The sequence below is a fragment of the Symphodus melops genome, assembly GCF_947650265.1.
Source record: "Symphodus melops genome assembly, chromosome: 15".
NCBI classification, from domain to species: domain Eukaryota; kingdom Metazoa; phylum Chordata; class Actinopteri; order Labriformes; family Labridae; genus Symphodus; species Symphodus melops.
Window position 1 is genome coordinate 18,972,836 of NC_136705.1, and position 18,566 is coordinate 18,991,401.

Below are 18,566 nucleotides of genomic sequence, written 5' to 3' on the forward strand. Positions count from 1 at the left end.
GGATTTGACGAGAGTTTTTTTTTTTTTTTTTTATCTTTATGGTAATATTACTGGTAAAACAGAAATTAAATAACAATAACAAAAATATCTATATTTATTTTCAGTCAGACAGTTTGGTGAGACACTTTTTGTAGGTAATGGATGTGGAGATGTTCCTTTTATTGTAACATCCACCCCCCTAAATTTCACAACCAGACGGCGGATTCAACCACATCACTCTAAAAGCTTTGTCAACCGGCCGCTCTACACTCCAGTCTGCAAAATGGATTTCATGTGTGACTAGTCACCACCACAAATGAGTGTTTACTACCCTGCCTTACCAGAGCAGATGATGCATTAAACATCAAGCTCGGCCTCAAGCCATGCAATATGACCACCATTTGTCAGGGTCCTTTACATGAAATGCGATAAAAGGCGAAAAGCATACTCTCTTTTGTCTGTTTTAGCCCTAAGTGCTTGTTTCTGACTCTGTGTTGCCTATTAATCATTTACCACCCAGGCCTTTCTTGAATAATCCTTCTTCTCTCTTTTTGTCTCCCTCCTTTTCTCTCTCTTTCCCTCCCCTGCTCCCCCTCTCTGCTTATCTTACTGGTGAGGGAAGCTGTTCTGTTTTGACTGACAACATCTAGGGTCCTGTAATGTAATATTCATAATGTGTCACATAGTAAAACATCAATTTGAGCGTGATGCAGATTTCATGTCTGACAAGGTTAGGCTGTATGCAGGTCGTGACAGCATTGGCCTTGGGCAATAAATACCCAGCCCAACGCCTCGGGAGCTCTCGGCCTCTCAAGTGAAATCGCCTGGTGTGTTGCATCGGTGCCCCAATTAGTGCAATGACATAGAAACGTAGTATCCGTTCACACAGTGCTGTGTAGTCTGCACAGAGGTTAAATGTCCTGTTCTTAAATCACAATGCAAACACTCAGTGGTCGTTTGGAGTACTACGATAACTCGCGAACACAGTGCTCTGATTTCATGTTCATGATAGGTTACACTAATGCAGCATTATGTGCATAGTTCAGTTTCTCCTCTCAAAACGTTTCTGTCTCTTAAACCAGAATTATTGTAATCTAGAACTTTTCTGTGTTTTGTAATGATTAACACATTTTGATGTGACGTTTTAACCTCTGATCTCGACGACAGTTATCAGCCTGTCAGATCTTCTTTCGTGGCCGATCAAAGAGTTTGTGCCTGAGATGCCTCAACAACCAGCTGTACTTTGTGTTCGCTCAACCTTTATTGTGAATTCCATTAACACAACTGCATAATTGTCAATGACTTTGATGTCATCAATGTCGTGTAAATGTAAAGTCCTTTTCCGTTACTCTCTCCACTGTTCTATCTAAATAATGGAAAAAGCCACCGAAATACATTTAAAAAAAAACTTAATTGGAGAAGTTTATGAAGAGAATAGAAATGACAGACAATTGATGGACCTTCACAAAATATATATGGTTTGCTCTTAATGTAAATATTTTACTAATGGAAGTGCTGAACACGTGCTGATGGAGAAATAGTTTTCTATTTTGAATGAACGTGCATCATACCATCCAATAAAAAATACATCTGTGCATGTATAAGGCATTTGTGTTATCTCAAGGAGATGTGTCACTTCTAAACAATATGCTGTTTTTAAATTTAAAAAAAAAACATAGCTGTTAATCTGACATTGTTTTAAAAACATGTATTCATTTCCCATTTAATACCAAATACTCAGTCCTTTCAAAACATTAGAGAAAGTACTAGGATATCATTGAACCCATAATTTAAGACATTTTGAACTAAGATAATATAGCTGAAGTTGTGGTATGTCTCCTATATAAACCACTTCTAATGGCAGCAAAACACATGTTTGTCACCACTAAATAAAGCACAAGGGTCTTCCCCCCCCCGACTCAGTAATCCTGCCCTCCCCTCCTGTGCTCTCTTATCCTTCCTCCCTGGCTGGCTTGAATCATTAATATCCCCACTGGCTGACAGAGCCTTGTCATCTGCTCTGACCCTGTGATGGTAGGTTACCTATGGAGAATGACCTCTCTGCATGTCTCCCAAGGGCATCTTCACATTTCATCATGGAAATGTCCCTGAACAAAGTCCTTTTTTTTTACAGGGAGGGAGACACACAGGATGGGATTGGGGCCTCTTGGATTTGAGTGCTGGAAAGGGGGCTCTTATCAGGGGTCAGGAGGAGGTCATTTTACTCTAAAATAATCTTCCAATAAAAGATGTTTGAAGCCTGTGGGATATTAATTTTTTTTATTGCCTATAATCTCCCTCTTTTCGGTTTTATATTCATTTCGTGTTTTCTTTTCATGATTTTCCTCAAGATATTTTTTTTCTACCGTGTCCATCTAAACAGGACCATTGCATCCCTTCCTTATAATCTTCAGTTGTTGAAAACTTGACACAAGATTTACCATCTTCCCTCATCGCCATCGCCATCATCAATTTGTCATGGCTCTTTGCACACAGGTCTTGTCTGTGCCCATACTCCTACCCCATCCTTTCTCACCCTCCACTTAGGTGCTGCATGCATGTCCTCCTTTCTTTTCTTTTCTCTTTTTTTTTTTTTTGGCTACCACCTCAGCTCAGCCCTGACATACTGGTTCCTCTATCCCTGCCTGCCTGTGAAAGGATCTGTTGTCATCTATGTATTCCGACCATTATCTTTTGACGTTTCTCTCCCTCCCAATGAAAGACAGAGTGTGTCTGAAAGCTTAGAGAGATATCTGTGATGCTGCCAGAATGACAGCTCTGGCAGACGGATTGTGTATCCTTTCGTGCTATTTATATGTTGTACTTATATCTATCAGCTTTGAAGCTTATAACATACAAGAAAGTATCGCCATTAAATCTGCATCACCATTAAATCTCTGTAAACACGGCCTCTTTTCAACTTAAGTTGATGCGTGCATTTACATATTAGAAAATGTGTCAGTTTGATTAGTATGTGACAGTTTACACGCTTCCTCAGATTCTCTGTTTGTCTCTTTGTTAAGAACAGGCTTACAAGGAGAACTTTTAAAGAGATGCACTTTTGTTTAAGGCTTATTTATTTCCTTCTTGCAGGTACTTTGTGTTGCACAAGTTGCCCCAGCTGAAGTTTCTGGACACGAGGAAAGTAACCAGAAAAGAAGTGATGGAGGCCCAGGCAAGAGGAGCCTTCATGAAAGTGGTCAAACCCAAGTCGGAAGCTGTAAGTTAAACCTGCTTAAAACAAAAACAAAAAAAGTTTGTACTTTGTTTTCAGTAGAATTTCGTCTGAAGTCTGGAATGGATGTATCACGTTTATTCATTTCCTCCGTGCTCTATTATTTCCCTGTATCCTTTCTTTCTTCCTGTGCTTGACTGTCAGGCTGCTTTTAAAAAGGTCCCAGCACCGTGGCCCTTCACAAAGAGTCTCTCTTTCCTATCGCTGCATGTGTGAGCGCATGTGTGTAAATGTGTGTGACCACGGCTTGACCTGATTCCGTATGCATGAGCCGAGATCAAAGACGACGGGGGCTGCCCAGTCGCGCTTGTGTTGCGGAGTGTGACATGGCTGGCGATTGGAGTGACAGCTCACGTACACGCCGCTCACAATCGCTTAATTATCCCGAGCCCATGCACTTATTCCTCCCTTTCTTGTTTCAGGCCACACAGACTAATTAGAGTTTGGGAGGTTCGGCAACCCCCCCCCCCCATTTTTTTGTCACCCCGTCTACTGCTTCTTTGACAATGCAATATAAATGAACAGCTTTTGCCCAGATTTGATTTCATGTAATTGTAAGGTCATGAAATATTTACTGTTCGGATCAGCTAAGCTTTGTCGTTTCAAGGTCTCTGGGGCTCTGACAGTGAGCCTGGGAGGTTAAAAATGGATCCAGAGTAGCAGGAGCGAAGGCATCCAATGACAAATCAGAAGCATGTGAGTCAGCATTGGGGTTCAAAAGTACAGAAAAAAAAGTCGTCACAGACAATCAGTTAAGATAGTGTACTCTTTTAGTGTCAGATCTTGCTAAGATTTGTTCTTGATTCTTTATGCAAGAGAGCAAAACACTGAAATAATTTAACCTCCGTCTGGCTTGTTTGGTATATAGAGAGAAGTGAAATGAAAACACCGCTCATCCACTTTGTATGAAACGAAACCATGGACCTCTGCAATGCTTTTTGGCAGGGTGAAGTCTCTTTATAAGATACTATTTACATAGCTTGTCAGTGAGAAAGACATGTTTTCCTTTGTCGCCACAGCTTCAGATGAAAGCAGAGATAATCATTGATTCTAGCTGACATGATGCGTGCGTGTGTTTTTGTGTCTTCATGTCTTTGAACCTGCTTCAACGGTAATTTATTCTCCATGCAAAGTAAAAGGTTATAGCTTTGATTAAAAAAAAACACTTCCACCCTCCAATGCACATAGTATTCTATATGACTGAACATACCTTTTCTGTTCAGTACATGGTTTCTTATTAGCAGTTTTTGACCTTCAGTCTTCACGAAAGGAGAAAATCTTTGCCTGGAAATATCCCTTGTCTGGGCTATTCGACATCACAGCGGCATTTCCATAACATAGATGAGAAGTGATGTGTCAACTACCGCTGACTTGATGAGCCATGAGTACCTCCCGGCTCTAATTGTCCACATCATCACAGTGATTGTTAGCTGACCAATAGTGCGGGCCGCCAATTAATGAAACGTCTGCATTAGAGGAGGAATGTGAAGTGAGATGATGGTATAATTAGATATTTGTGTTTGCTTTTATGTCTGTTACAGCAGGGTGTTGCTCAGAACTGTGGCTCGGGGTACACTGTCTGCCATTTGCTTCATTACAAAGAATGGTAATTAGCTGTCTCACTGTCACTTGTGCAATTTGAGTCTCAATTAGTGCAAGTACTTGAGGGGGAAAAAAACAACACCACAGACTTCATTTAAAAGGTTTATTTAATGAAATGATTTGACTGTGGGTGTATCTTTTTAAGTTCTTTGCCCTGCGTACAATTTTTTTTTTTCCTCTCAGTTCTTATATGTCAATTCTCCTTCCTCATGTTTACACAAAGATAAATTGAAACCATAGAAACAGCAGCAACTGCAGCAGGGTTATAATTAAACATGCCCACTTATGACAACATAAGAGTGAAGAAAGAGCCCCTTCTATCAGATCATTCCCACTGCATGATGTATGTATTGGAATAGTTAATGGACTCGCTATAAAAGAGACACAGCTGAACTTTTAGACCTCTCTTGAGTCATATCGGAGCGGACTGTGACCACGGTTGTAACTCCTTTTCAATCATGCCATTATGGCATGGCACTGAGCGGCGCCACATGGTTCTGATAAAGCAGTTATGGTCTTTTAGCACAATCTGAACGCCATAACTTTCATACGTTTCCAATGTTTTCCATGTCGGCTGAATCACAACCAGACACTCAATGGTTAGTTGTTATGCAGGCAAGGCCCAAACACACACACACACACACACACACACACACACACAAAGACGCACTCAAATTAGCCTGTGAGGAGATCTGCAACTACAAAATTTACAAAAAGCCGCCTGTAGAAAAAGACATCAATGCCCCGAAGTCAAATCATTGTTGCCAACTCAAACATCAGTTGTTTCCATAGAGGCATTTTCATGCATCTTTTTGAGATTTTCATTAAAAATAAGCTAAATTAGACTTAATAGCGTCTAATGTAGTTACAGAACTTTGCTTGCCTCTGTCAAAAAAGGCTAGACAGACAGACAGACAGACAGACAGACAGACAGACAGACAGACAGACAGACAGACAGACAGACAGACAGACAGACAGACAGACAGACAGACAGACAGACAGACAGACAGACAGACAGACAGACGGTTATTGAGAAAGTGTTTATTGGTGGATACCCCCTCAAGATAGGACAGAAAAAAGAGGTTTTTAAGAGGTTTTTAACCTCAACGGGACTTTTGCTGGATAAATAAAGGTTACATAAAATAAAACGTTAAGGGGGTCCAAGGTAGTAGGCTCAAAATGCATCTTTTTAGAACAGCTGCATTTCTGACCTCACTAGTTACCATGTCAAAGTTTTTGCCGTCTACCACTTAACTCTGGGTATTGTAGTCTTTCAGCATTGTCCTTGTAGGACTTTCCACACTACTCTGCTTAACTGACACATGTTAGCAATGCAATACAGAAAATCTACACCATGATCTGTGGTGAGTCCAGGTTATTTAATTCAAACCAGTTGACACGAACATCTTACTTCATTTATTTTTGCGACATTTAAGAGGTTGGCTTAAAGCTGGTTTTGATGATTTAATGAAACCAGATCAACATGATCAAGAAAACAAAGAGCCGTGCTCAGATAACGGTCTTGAGGTCGTACCGTGAATATAAGGCTGTCATTTCTTGAATTGTTGCTTCGGGTGTTCATGTAAAATGTGTTTGACAATAAGCTGTTCCTCATTTATGTGTTTTGGTCTTTGCTACAAAGTCAGAAGGTGTTCATTTTCTCTTTCTGGGTTTTGTTTTATTGCACGTCTGAGTGGAAAGGACAAGTTATCGGACAGAGGCAGACACAAAATGACAAACACGAGACAGTGAAACAATCTGTATAAATACCTGAAAGAAACAAAACAACAAAAAAAAGACGGGCAGACTGAAGTGTTTTCCCAAAACCACAACATTAAACAGAGTCAGAGTGGGAAAGCCTTGAGCTGTATTTTGGGAAATCGGGCGTGTTGGAATGCTATAATGTGATAATTCTTTTTGAGGATTTAGAGGTCAGGGAATGAAATGGCGTTAAACCACGTAGAGCCATTTGGACTGGTGTTTGGGCTGCTTTTGGAAAATACATGTGGTGTTTGTTGGCTTGCTTTCCTTCACCTCCCTCCACTCTGCCATGGAGGCCACATTATGCTGTCGAACCCTTGGGTTAAACTGGCCATGTCTATCAAAACACTGTGACAGCACATTCTGTTTTCACGTCCCAAGTTCTGCTTAAAAAAAAAAAAAAAGTGCGTAGCGAATTTAACTGGTAGAATAACATTTACTCCATGCCACATGTTTAAGAGTGTTTCACAGTGAATGAACTAACTCCATGGTCTCCCTCTTTAAGCACAGCTTGGTAGCTACGTCAGCGAGTATAAATGTTCCTCGGATGTCACTTAGATTTCGCCTGGATCAAGTATTTGACTTGATTTTCGAGCATGAGCACACGTTTTTTTCTCTCCCCACATCCTTCTGCGTATAATGTAAAGCAGACTGCATTGCAGGGTAGCTTGAGCCAGCTCCGGGGTCCCATGAGTCTCTGCACACAAGGGTAACGGTTCTTCAAGGGAATGAACAGTGACGGAGCCAGGAAAGTCCTCAAGTGGATCTTTTCAGTTCGGTTTTTTCTTCCCCAGACACTAACCTGTTTCACTCCGGAGCAGACAGCGGCTCATTTTAAGTTTGCACTGAAGGAAGCAGCCCAAATCGAAGATTGACTGTTTGGTTTTGGATCTGTGATTGTGCATTATGTGATGCACAATTGTGGCTTCCCCCCCCCCCCCCCCCCCCCCCTCCTTTTTTTTTTCTGGTGCAACTCTGGAAACAAGGGGAGGCATTTAGCTATAGGTTGGGTTTGTTTAGCTTCCCTTTCAAAATCTCAAATGTACAAATGTCTGTTGCCACGTTCATCTCTGTGCTTCAAGAGTTATGAGTTCCCCGAAGCTCTCAAACATAACAAACAGCGTGCAATATAGCTCTTTGTGAATGTGCCTTCAGTGGGTTTGCTGAATCATTTTACTGAACAAATGCGTCCTCAGAGAAAACTCTGAGAATATGCTTCTCAACAGGGGAAGGAAATGTAACCCAACAGACTGCTGTGGAGGCAAGTTTATTACCTTCTTTGCTAGATCCTCTATTTCCACCAGCTATTATACATACGCAGCCATGATTTGTGTCCTTTGCAAAACATTCCTAACAATGTCTATACAGTAGGTCGGATGAGGACAGCACAGCACAGTCACAATTTGTGGGCAAACTGTAACCACGAGTGCCTGTCTGCTTTATGTTCACACAAATAAACTCCCTGACATATTGTGATCTGCTTGCTTTCAAATTATCCTCTCTCCCCCGCCTAACATAATGTCATGTTATCTATTAATTGCATCACTTGAGACACTGCTGTTCTCTGTCTTTCCATGACAACATATCCTAAATGTTAAAACAGATGTTTATAATTGTTTGGACGTGTTTGGTTTGCATGATTGACGAAAAACACTGTGTTTGCGTCAGGATATTTCCAGAGAGCCACATGTTCAGTCTCTCAGGTATGTGTGTTTGCCTGTCCGTATCTGTTATTAGTGCATGCCTGTGTGTTTCTCAGTAACTGCTTTTTTTTTTTTTTTTTCGTATCGTGAGAGTCTGTCCAAGTGTTTAAAGCCATGCTACGAACCAAAATCGAAGCTTTTTGGCAGTGAATCTGGGAGGTCACACTGGGGTTATAAGCTGGGGAAACAACAGCAATTAGAGGGAGTGACTCACACTGTCCACATAAATCATCCAGGCCCTGCATATCATAAACACACAGTAAAACTTTAAAGCACAATTAATTGCAAGCAATAACGCCAAGATTGATTTATTGCCTCTTTCAAAGCCTGGAGACATGGGGTGCATGACCCCGGTGTCACGTCACTCTCTCATGGAAGAAATGATCGATGTATCATTCCTTTCTCTCTTTTTTTGGCAAAAAAAAAAAAGCAGCGCATAGAAACAAACACGTGTTTTTGCAAGATCTTTTATGAGACGGCGAAGTGGCCGTGTTGCATTAACTGATTTTCCTCTCCTTCTGTTGGCATCCAGTACAGAGGAGGAACGCCTCTGTGGTGAAGCATTTGTTGTCTCGACATCTCTCGTGTTTAGCGGTGGAATTTGAGGCCTGTCAGAAAAGAGGCCAAATCTGGCCGGCAATAATGAGACGTCTCCTTCTCCCGTTTTGACAAAAAAAAAAAAAAAAAAGTTTGACAAATCATGTGATTGCTCACGTAACTTGTTTCTCTTCTTTCTGTCTTATATGCAAGTCTTTGTTAAGATTTTATTAGTTCAATAATATTGAGTGCCTGGGGTTGGCACGCTCCAGAGCATTTATACAAACTGTTCCAACCAAACCCTTTATTTGCCTTTGGGAAGGAACAAGTTTTTATTAGGTTTTCAAAGTTCTTTTAAGAAACAGAAAACTACAGGGACAGAACACAAATCCACCTTCTAGTATTATTGAACACTCTTCAGACATATGTAAAGGAAATTCTGCACTCACGGCCCTACTTTTCACAGTCCTTGTGTTCCTCCGTAAAAACGGAGTTTTCTCTCTTTTAATGCCAAGGGGTTGCACAACTCCATAATCCCTGCACATACACCGTAGCAACAACATGATAGCCACTGAGGCATCTCTTCAATTGCACCTCTTATCAAATGATGCTTTTAGCTATTACAAAGTGCAGCTTCCCAGTGCGTCAGACTATCAGTCCAATCAGAGCTAATCCTCCCTGTTGGTCTCTTTGGTGACAGGAAGATGCTGCTAGCCTAATGAGAGACAGCTGGCTTAGTGTTTTCTCTGCTCGAAAAAAGAAAATCCATCTATCTCTTTCTCTCTCTCTCTCTCTCTCTCTCTCTCTCTCTCTCTCTCTCTCTCTCTCTCTCTCTCTCTTTCTCTCTCTCTCTTCCCCTTACCCCACCGGATGTTTCCACAGAAATGTGCCAAACTTTAAATCTCTCCCAGAGATCAGATATTTCTTTGCCTGTCTCTTTTAGTTGATGCTGACAGCACACATTAATCACTGTTTCAGCCCTCGCGTTTCTCGTTTACTTTGAAGTTGATTGTCATGCGCGCCCTCACGAGGCCGCGTTCCTTTAATTCACTCTCAGATTGTTATCAGATGATTCTGGTAAAGTTGTTGTTGTTTATGACGTGCAGATGTTAATGGAGTATTAAAAGTTAATGAGCGTAAGGGCTTAAAATCTGTGATGGATGAGGAGGATACAGCTTACACTAAAGTGTCACATTTGTTTTTCCGGTCGTCGTAGGGAAACCAGTGAAAGTTTGTGTTAATTGGTGTGAAACTCTAAATGTTTATGCGCAATCATGGTGCCAGTTAACTTTCCCCTCGACTCCTTTGAGCTTTAATCCATCATACTTTTGAGCGCGTTTTCTTTTTTTTTTCTCGGTGCCGTGTTAATGGAGACGGAGTCTTCTTTCAGCAGCGACTTTCATGAGCATGCAACAGAGGACGGAGCCAACGCTGAAAGTCCCTCCACTGAAGTTTGTGCTTACACAGACCTTCTTTGTGGTTTTTCAAGCTTGTCAGACATGTCAAGCGCGGGCTCGAAAAAGAATATTGTTTCCAGCCACTTGGATTCCTTTCCTCCCTGACATCTGCCACTCCGGCGAGATGATAAATTCTTGCCTCATTAAGCGTGGGTGTGGGATTACAGGCTGACAACACATTAATCACTGGGCTGGGTGGCAGCAGCCCCGCACCAGCTACAGGCATTGTTAACCAAACTTTTCTAATGTGTCACTCTCCTCCCTGACAGCCCATAATCAATCATCCTGATTGGCAGGGCTGATAGATTACACTATTTATACTTTGTGTAATGAAAGCTACCGTTTCCACCTACTGTCATTGTGGAGACGATGATAGGCCACACCGTCCGGCTGAAAGGGAACACAGAGTGAAAAGAAAGACCTCGGCGCAGCATTGTGAACTTAAAAACAGACACTGCTGAGCGCCGTGGCGGGAGGGAGGGGTATTCTGTGCGACTGTATTGTCTCCCCCCCCCCCCCCCCCCCCCCCCCCCGCGCGCGGTATAGCTTAAAGGCAGTCTTCACACCATCACTGAGCTATTGTCATCTTTGTCGCTATCAGTGGCAGGCCGAGCTCTCGCAGGTAAAACTCTGCTTTGTCTGCGCTGGGTTTCAGTTTCCCCCGTGACCCCGTTGTTGAGGTGAGGTTTTGTTGTCAGAGCTTCTTTTCTGACAGAAAGTGAATGATTTACACATGTACGGCAACAACAAAATGACAGGACACCATATACATACTGAATGTGTGAGTGCTTGTCAATGTGCCGAGGTCAAAAGGATAATGGATAATGTATTTTCTGTGTTTTCTTAGGAGCTTTGGCCCGACGTTACATCGCTTTACAACCCCCCGAGCTGATTTTTTTTTTCATGCATGGGAACTTGTGGATGAAATGACACACTCCTGGTAGCCTTCAAACATAATAAGGTTATGTTTCTTTTTTGTTCATTTTCAGCCGTACGTCTTTGTCTGGAATTAGAGATGTCCTCGGCACACCGGGAGAGGATATTGAATATGAGCTCTTAGTTGAGTGACTGCCAAGCCTTCGGAGAAAAGACAAGAGGAGAGGGGGGAAAAAAAAGTCCATCATAGTTTTGACAGGCAGTAAATCTGAGACATTGTTTTATGAAACAATGTGCCGTCAGGAAATTAGTTAACTAGACTATTTTATGGAGAGCCAGGTAAATTACCCTCCGAGATGCAATCGCAAATAACTAGCAGGAGGCCGCATCCCTGACCTGACATTGCTTTGTGTATAATGCAAAATCCAGTGACATGCTCAATGGGTTCTGTCAGCTGCAGGATTGAATTCTCTGCCTACTGCGTCTCAGTTTGGAGCACGCTGGTCAATTATTTCTGAGGCTGTCAGTGCGTAGGGAGACACTGTTATTTAGTATGTGTTAACTTGGCATCATTAAGACACTCACCTGACAGGGAATAGCACACCTGAACGTTATTTATTTTGATTCCCCGACAGGGCTAACCTTCAAACACGTTGACCTCTCCCTATTTTTGCAGTTTTTTGAAATCCCACTCGGTCCATTTAGAAAGGGGAGCTGTCGAGACGGCGGGGAATCAAATGACCGAGAGTCGTCTAATCTACCGCGGTAATACGCAAGAGAAGCTTCCATTTGTTTGGACAGACCGCTGTGATCACTCTGTGGCAGTTCAGTGTCTATTCATGCTTGTTTGTAGACATCGCTGTCCACAAAATACCTTAAAAGAAATGTCATTTTGTCGTACATCCATAGTTGGGTTTTTTTTTTTTTTTGCATGCAAGCTGAGGCATGAACACAGAAAAATGGAAGCAGCAGTTTAATACTGTGTATTTCTTTAAAGAGACACTAGCTTTCCAATAGTAGTTTAACATCCAGTTCTTCCTGTACAGATAATCTCACAATGCTCATGAATGATCCCCATTTTAGCCAACAGGGATAGAGTACATTTGACAATTACACCAGAATATGACAGAATTACGATAGCTGGAGCTAACTGAGTAAAACAAAGGTTCAGAGAAACCAATGCAAAACATTTGAACTCTGTGGGAAAATGAGAGTTACCATTCTACATTGAGCATCAACATCCTCTAACACCAGCACCAAGCAGGCACGATGATGAATGGGAAACCTGATCGAGTAAAAACCTCAGCATCACCTCTGTACAGCAGGATGACATGATTAGGAGGTGACAGCTTCTGTAACAACATCTCTGCATTTATCTTTTTCTGCTCTCTCTCGTCCCCTCTCTCCCTGTCTGTCTCTCTCCTCTCAACAAGTCAAACTACTCTATAATTAATGTCCCTGAGGGCGATCCGCAGGTCAGGCGGGGGGGGTTGTCTGTTGAGACAGGTAGTCCTGACACCTCCAGCTTTGTAGCTTCTGCATGCGGGTGGGGAGACGGCTGAGAGAGACCACTGATGATGGGCCGGAGCATGTTTAGGTTGGAGGCTAAGACCGGAGAATTACTGTAGGGTTGAAGGAAAGGCAGGCCTGGCTGTGCGACCTTTCCACCGCAGAGACAAAAAGAGCGGTTCCTCACAGGATTAACCAGTCAAATCTGGTGCATTAAGGGCTTAGCGTGTCAGGAGCCTCACTTTTGAGTGACAGAGAGGGAACATACAGTTTGAACAATGTCAGCATTGAACGCATTTAGCCCGAGGAAGGCACTTACAGTTACAAGATGAATTGCTACGGGAAGGTTTTTAAAAAGCACTGAGTTTGTGCAAAGTCAAATAAAGAGAAGGTTTTATTGCATCCTGCCTGAAAGGTTTCCTTGCCAAAAGTTTGCATACTGTAGTATATGCTGTGTGGTGCATTCAGTCCCATGCTTTGTAACATAGTTTTTAGAAAGATTTGAGAGACTATTAGCCCGTCTGCTCCTATATAACTTTGAAGTATACCCTTACATTTGCACCTCTCGTGCATCTGTCCAAAATTTACACTCAATCCCACTCTGCATTTCACAAACACAGCAGCCTTTTTTTTTTTTTCCCCCTCCGACAATCACGCTCTGAATAGCCTCTCATCCCTGTGTTTTCTGCTCGTGGAGAGGCCTTTTTCTCCCTTTATTTTCCCTTCTCAAGTTTTGAAGAGCTAAAGCAGACGGGAGGAGAAAAAAAAGGGTAATGATCGGGTTGGTGGGAGATTTGGACTGTGGTAAAGAGGAAATTGAGTAGAGATAGAGGTGGGCAGGGAGACATTCATGTTTAGCAGTAGAAGTATGTGAAAGAGTGAGAGCTGCCCAGGGTGCGTGAGAGGTCACTGCGGGGCCAGAGGGGTCAAGTGACACTCAGACTGCATTCTTCTGTCATTCAAGGGAGTGTTGGAGAGGGATGTGAAGGATGGGCATGGCAGCGTCAGGGCACAAATGGACAGTGGAGAGGGTGAAGATTCTCTGTGCAGTAATGTTACAGTGTCATTATCCTGAACAGAATTAATTGTCTTTGTTGTATTTTCTTGTCTGGTTGAAAGGTAGATTCATGCATTAATTTACCAAAGGTTAAAGTAAATGTCAAACAAGTGCAAACAGTATATTATCTCAATCAAATCAATCTATTGTTTTTGTATAGAAGGTTCAGTTTCAATTTTTGTGCATCTTTCAGTGGTAATCAAATGCATCCAACCTCTGACGGCTTCATTCGGATTCTGTTTGCAGTTGGCAATCTGCCGCAAGCTGACAGATTTGTAATGCATAGGGAGCTTCTTATACCTCTATAAATCCTTCATTTCACGTCGTCTATGCTTCTTGTACTTGAGTTCTGTTGATGCCGTCAACTTCCTCTCTTGTTGGTCGTACAAGAACATGTCATCAGACGCCACAAGTCTGTTCTGCTGACTCTTAAGATTTCGATTTTTGGTCTTTTTTAATTGAGACAGCTTTAGAGAGAGTGTGAGTGCGGGGGGGATGACATTCACCAAACGGCGTCCGGATTGGGAGGATTGCTGATGAGCCTCTGCTCGAGACTCCTGCTCTACAAACTGAGCTAAACTCGCACACAGGATCAGTCGTTTTGCACTGGAACTGTTTCACCTCTGTCTCCCATCACTTAGAGGCTACAGGAAGAACTTTAGGCTGAAGAACTTAAGATGGTCGCCTCTGTTCTTCACCTAGATCTTGGCAAACCAAAAGCAACTCGTTTTCTGATTGACTCAGTGCAAAAGTCTGAGATATGATATCCCGCGATATGTTCTGTAAGTCAAGATTAGTGTCACATATTTCATTTCCAGGATAATCTTTCCAGGCTGTGTGGAACAAATGTTTGGCATTTGTTTGAGTCTGATCAAGTGTTAGAAGAAAGGGAAGAAGTTTGGTGAGGGAAACAAAGGATGTCTTAGTTTTGATTCGTATCTTTTCATCTTCCCTGTTCTCACAGCGATGAACAGCTTTGCCAAAGATGTCTGCAGACTAACAACGTCGACCTTGTTGCAATAACCCGCTGTGTCCCGTTCTGTCACATCAATTTGTTATTTTGTTAAGACAACTGTAACCCATAGCTCAGACACTTAATATGATATGATAAAAAAGTATCCCTCAGGGTGTCACCTGATCTGTTGTCTCCATACAGCGGGCAGATGGGTAGGGCAAACTCTGGGCATCACTTCCCAGCAGTCTTCCCGGCCAACTGGCAGCGTCCGTTACCAGACGTGTTCGGGGTAATCAGAGAAACAGCCCGAGCTGCGGCGGCTCTGACTTTCATCACACCTGTGCTAAAAGCGTCAGTGAAGAGCAGTCCCATCTTTCCCTCCCCCCCCCTGCCTCCACCTCCATCCCCTGTAAGTGAACAGTGAGACGGCAGTGGATCAGATGGGCTCACATCCTGTCAGACTCATCAGATTTCAAGTCGACTGAGTGCTTTTGTCAGCTGGATTCCAGATATCTTCTTTCTGTCCCTCTCGAAAAGGCTATGACAGATAGTGTGTCTCAGGGTATGACCCGTCTGGAAACAATAGAATCATTAATACCCCTAAGGCCGTAGGCTGACGCTGACAGTGTTTGGTACATCATTCAGGTGATTTCAAGGAGATAAAATGATAAAATCCTTGAACCTAGGATCCCACAGCAGGCCAGAAAGAGGGAGACAAGAAGTCTGGAGCGCCGTTCATGAAAAACAAACCCTCATCCTCAGCTCCTCTGCTCGTCTCCACTCCCACTGCCCTCCGTCACACGTGCCATTCTTTCCTGACACCTGTATGCCCTTACCTCTTGTCTCACCATCCCGTCTCCCTCTCTGTTGGGTGAAACTGTTTTTTTTTTTGGAGGTTTGTTTATAGGGGGGGAAGGAATACCCCGCTGCTCCAGGCCTCCTCTAGTCTTTCAGCTCATCACACAAAACATGACAGGCCTCCTTCTCTTTGGTGCCGAGATGAGCTGTTTCTCCTGGTCCCTGTGGGGAGTCAAAAAATGTTCTGCTTCTCACTCTCCTTCTTGAACTTCACTTCAAGACAGCGGATCGATACCGTGTGCGCAAGCAAACGGCTACCTGCTTTGGGCCGCGTACACAAACATTGTGTAATTTTTGCAGGGCTGATGTTGTTGTAGATTATCTGTCCAGGAGGAATGAGAGTTTTGTGGATGCAAGTATTCTTCCTCATATGAACTGTGCTTCAATGGAATTGTAACTTATACGAGAGTTTTTTGAAATGAGCACAGAGGCGCTTCAGGCTGACATTCAGAAACCAAAGTACAAGCAAATTAGCGCGACGAAATCCCCAATTTGCACATACCTGTCTTGTTATTTGCTTTAATTTCATTACCTCTGTGTAATACCAATGTAATCTCCTCTGTGTTTTTTTTTCCTACAGAACGTGTAATTATTGCTACAAAATGAGCCCTTGATTCTGGCAAGCATGTGAAATGAAAGGACTTTGATTGGCCTGTAAAAAGGAACGATGTGAAATCAGACACTGACAACTTGCAGCTTGTAATTATGCTGTTTTGCTGACACACGGTGTAATTATGCTGCTCACTTTAGCGGTGATGCGTTTAACACTGAAGTGCTCACATCTTTAAGATCTGTAAAACAAATTCGACAACTGCATGGCAAGAAATTCAGCTACCTGTGAAGCAATCGATGTGTATTTTCTTGCAGGTACAGAATGTGTCATGGCTAATCTTACGACCGGTAGGCTTAAATAGACACAGGAAAGTGAGGTTGAGAGAAAACATTTTTAATACCAATTATCATACTGGGTGGTCCACCATCGGTCTTCTGAGGCCTCCAGGACTCCAACCAGTAATCCTCCACTCAGTTCGACTTGATATTTTTTGTTGTCTATTTCAGCCCTCCAAACTTCTCCTTCTCTCTTGCATTTAGCTTTCTCTTTGGAGTGTAGAAGTACATCAGAAAACCTTTAGGTAAAACGGTAAAACCTTGAGTTCACACACTAAAACACACATGCAGACACACTGACACACACACACACACACACACACACACACACACACACACACACAGTCAGGAGCTGTTTTGTTTGATGGCTGAGTGCAAGTTATGTGTATTTTTTTTTCCTCCCCTTTTTGTCTCTTACAGCATGGAGTTCAGACTGAATCAGCTGTTCACACAACCGTCACACATGCACGCAAACACTCAGACATGCACAAAAGCCCAATTGCACAGTTGCAAACACACAGTTTTTTTTTTGCACACACTCACACACCTAAAGAGGGGGCTGTGCCTCCGGGGGCCACGTCAGTTACCTGCTGACACACAGGCTAGTGATTGATGAGACGCCGGGGGCGCTGGAGTAGACTTTGTCAGCTGCTCATAATTTATACATCTTATCTCCATCAGAAGAAAAGACAGAGTGCCGCGTCGTGTATATGGAGATGAAAACACTGGGCTTGTTTAGGCAGCGGTGACAGGGTAGCTGCTAGCTGTTAGCCGCCGCACGAAGTGATAACTCAGATTGCTATCTGTTAGCTTTCTCACCGGGTCCCTCTGTGGCCTGAGCCTTCACTCTTTGCCTGTGACGAACCCTCAGTCTGTCAGTCATCCTCACTCACTTTCATTGCCTCTCTTTCTCTCATGTTTCCCTCTCTCTTTGTGTCTCCTATCCTCGCCTCGGTCTCACTCTCTCGTGTCTCTATTCCTCCATCCTGTGACCCTCTCTTTTCTCTCCACTGTCTCTCTCCTGTCACCTTCTGAGGACAGACAGACCCAAGCCTCTGCTGAAAGCTGCTGGCTCGTCCTCAGTCCGCTCACAGGGCGAAGGTCAGGTTACAGAATAATTAGCTCTGTCAGCGTCCTGTTGAAATCAATGTTCAGATGTTGTGTGAGGGTGGGCTGGGGCATTTGTTTTAGTTCTGTACAGGTAAGACTGCTTTTCATAATTATTAGAGCACAAGTGGGGCAATGGTTTGCTGTATTTAGCTGCGTATTTGGCATTGTTTGTAATAGAGAGCGTCGTTTCAGTCTTGGCTATTGTAGATTAAAGGGACAATATTAGAGAACAAAGGAGAGGAGGCTACTGTACTTTGTCTAAAAACAAATGTGGAATCTTTTTTCTGTAGTTCAAGCCAAGAAACAAAGAAATGTATCTCTGATCTCCACATAGACCTTGTCAGTGGTAAATGAATCTGACTCCCGTTGCCCTTTACACTTAGTGTTTGATATTGTCTCCCTGAATGTGAAAAGAAAGTTTACCAACCCCACAGAACTTCACCTTATCTCTCCTCCGATTGTGTTTTTAGCACGCTTTGTTCTCCCAAATTGTGTTCAGATGTTTTTTTTAAGAGTGTCAGCTAACTACTGCATCAGCAAAACAACTTTGATTCCATAACCCCTTCCCACTATTGATCTTGCCTTGTAGATAAAAGAGCGCTCTCTCTGAAATCATGCATTTTTCATTGTGGTATCAATGGTAGCCTTTGCATTTGGCATCCCACTTAGCTTAAAGCTATACTCACAAATGCTGTCTGTTTTGCTCTATTGATTCAGAGGGTTTGTATCTTGTATATTTGAGGAATCAGTCCCTTGGTATCGTTTTAGTTTGTCTTTGATCAGCCTGATTGTTGTTAACAGACACAAAGAATCAAGAAAATCATTCCAATTAATGTGTTTTTGGTCGAGATTAGCAATATTCTTTGTTTTTAAGATTCAACGTGGAACACTTTGAGATAATTAGGAAAGTGTGTGTGGTAATTTTAAATCCCCAGGACTTCTAAGGTTACTGCTGCTTTTGTCTGTTCTGACATGCATAAATACTACAACCATCCCACACACACTGAATGCAGAATCTGCTTCTTTAGAATATTCCTGT

The 18,566-nt window shown here is 42.7% G+C and overlaps 1 protein-coding gene across 1 annotated transcript in view; it reads left to right on the forward strand.

Moving 5' to 3' along the window:
• Window positions 1-18,566, forward strand: part of lrmda (leucine rich melanocyte differentiation associated) — a 214,490-nt gene that overhangs the window by 147,263 nt on the left and 48,661 nt on the right. Inside the window, exon 5 of the mRNA XM_079362913.1 lies at window positions 3,073-3,199. Within this exon, the coding sequence (XP_079219039.1) occupies window positions 3,073-3,199 (127 nt within the window). The remainder of the gene's footprint in view (window positions 1-3,072; window positions 3,200-18,566) is intronic.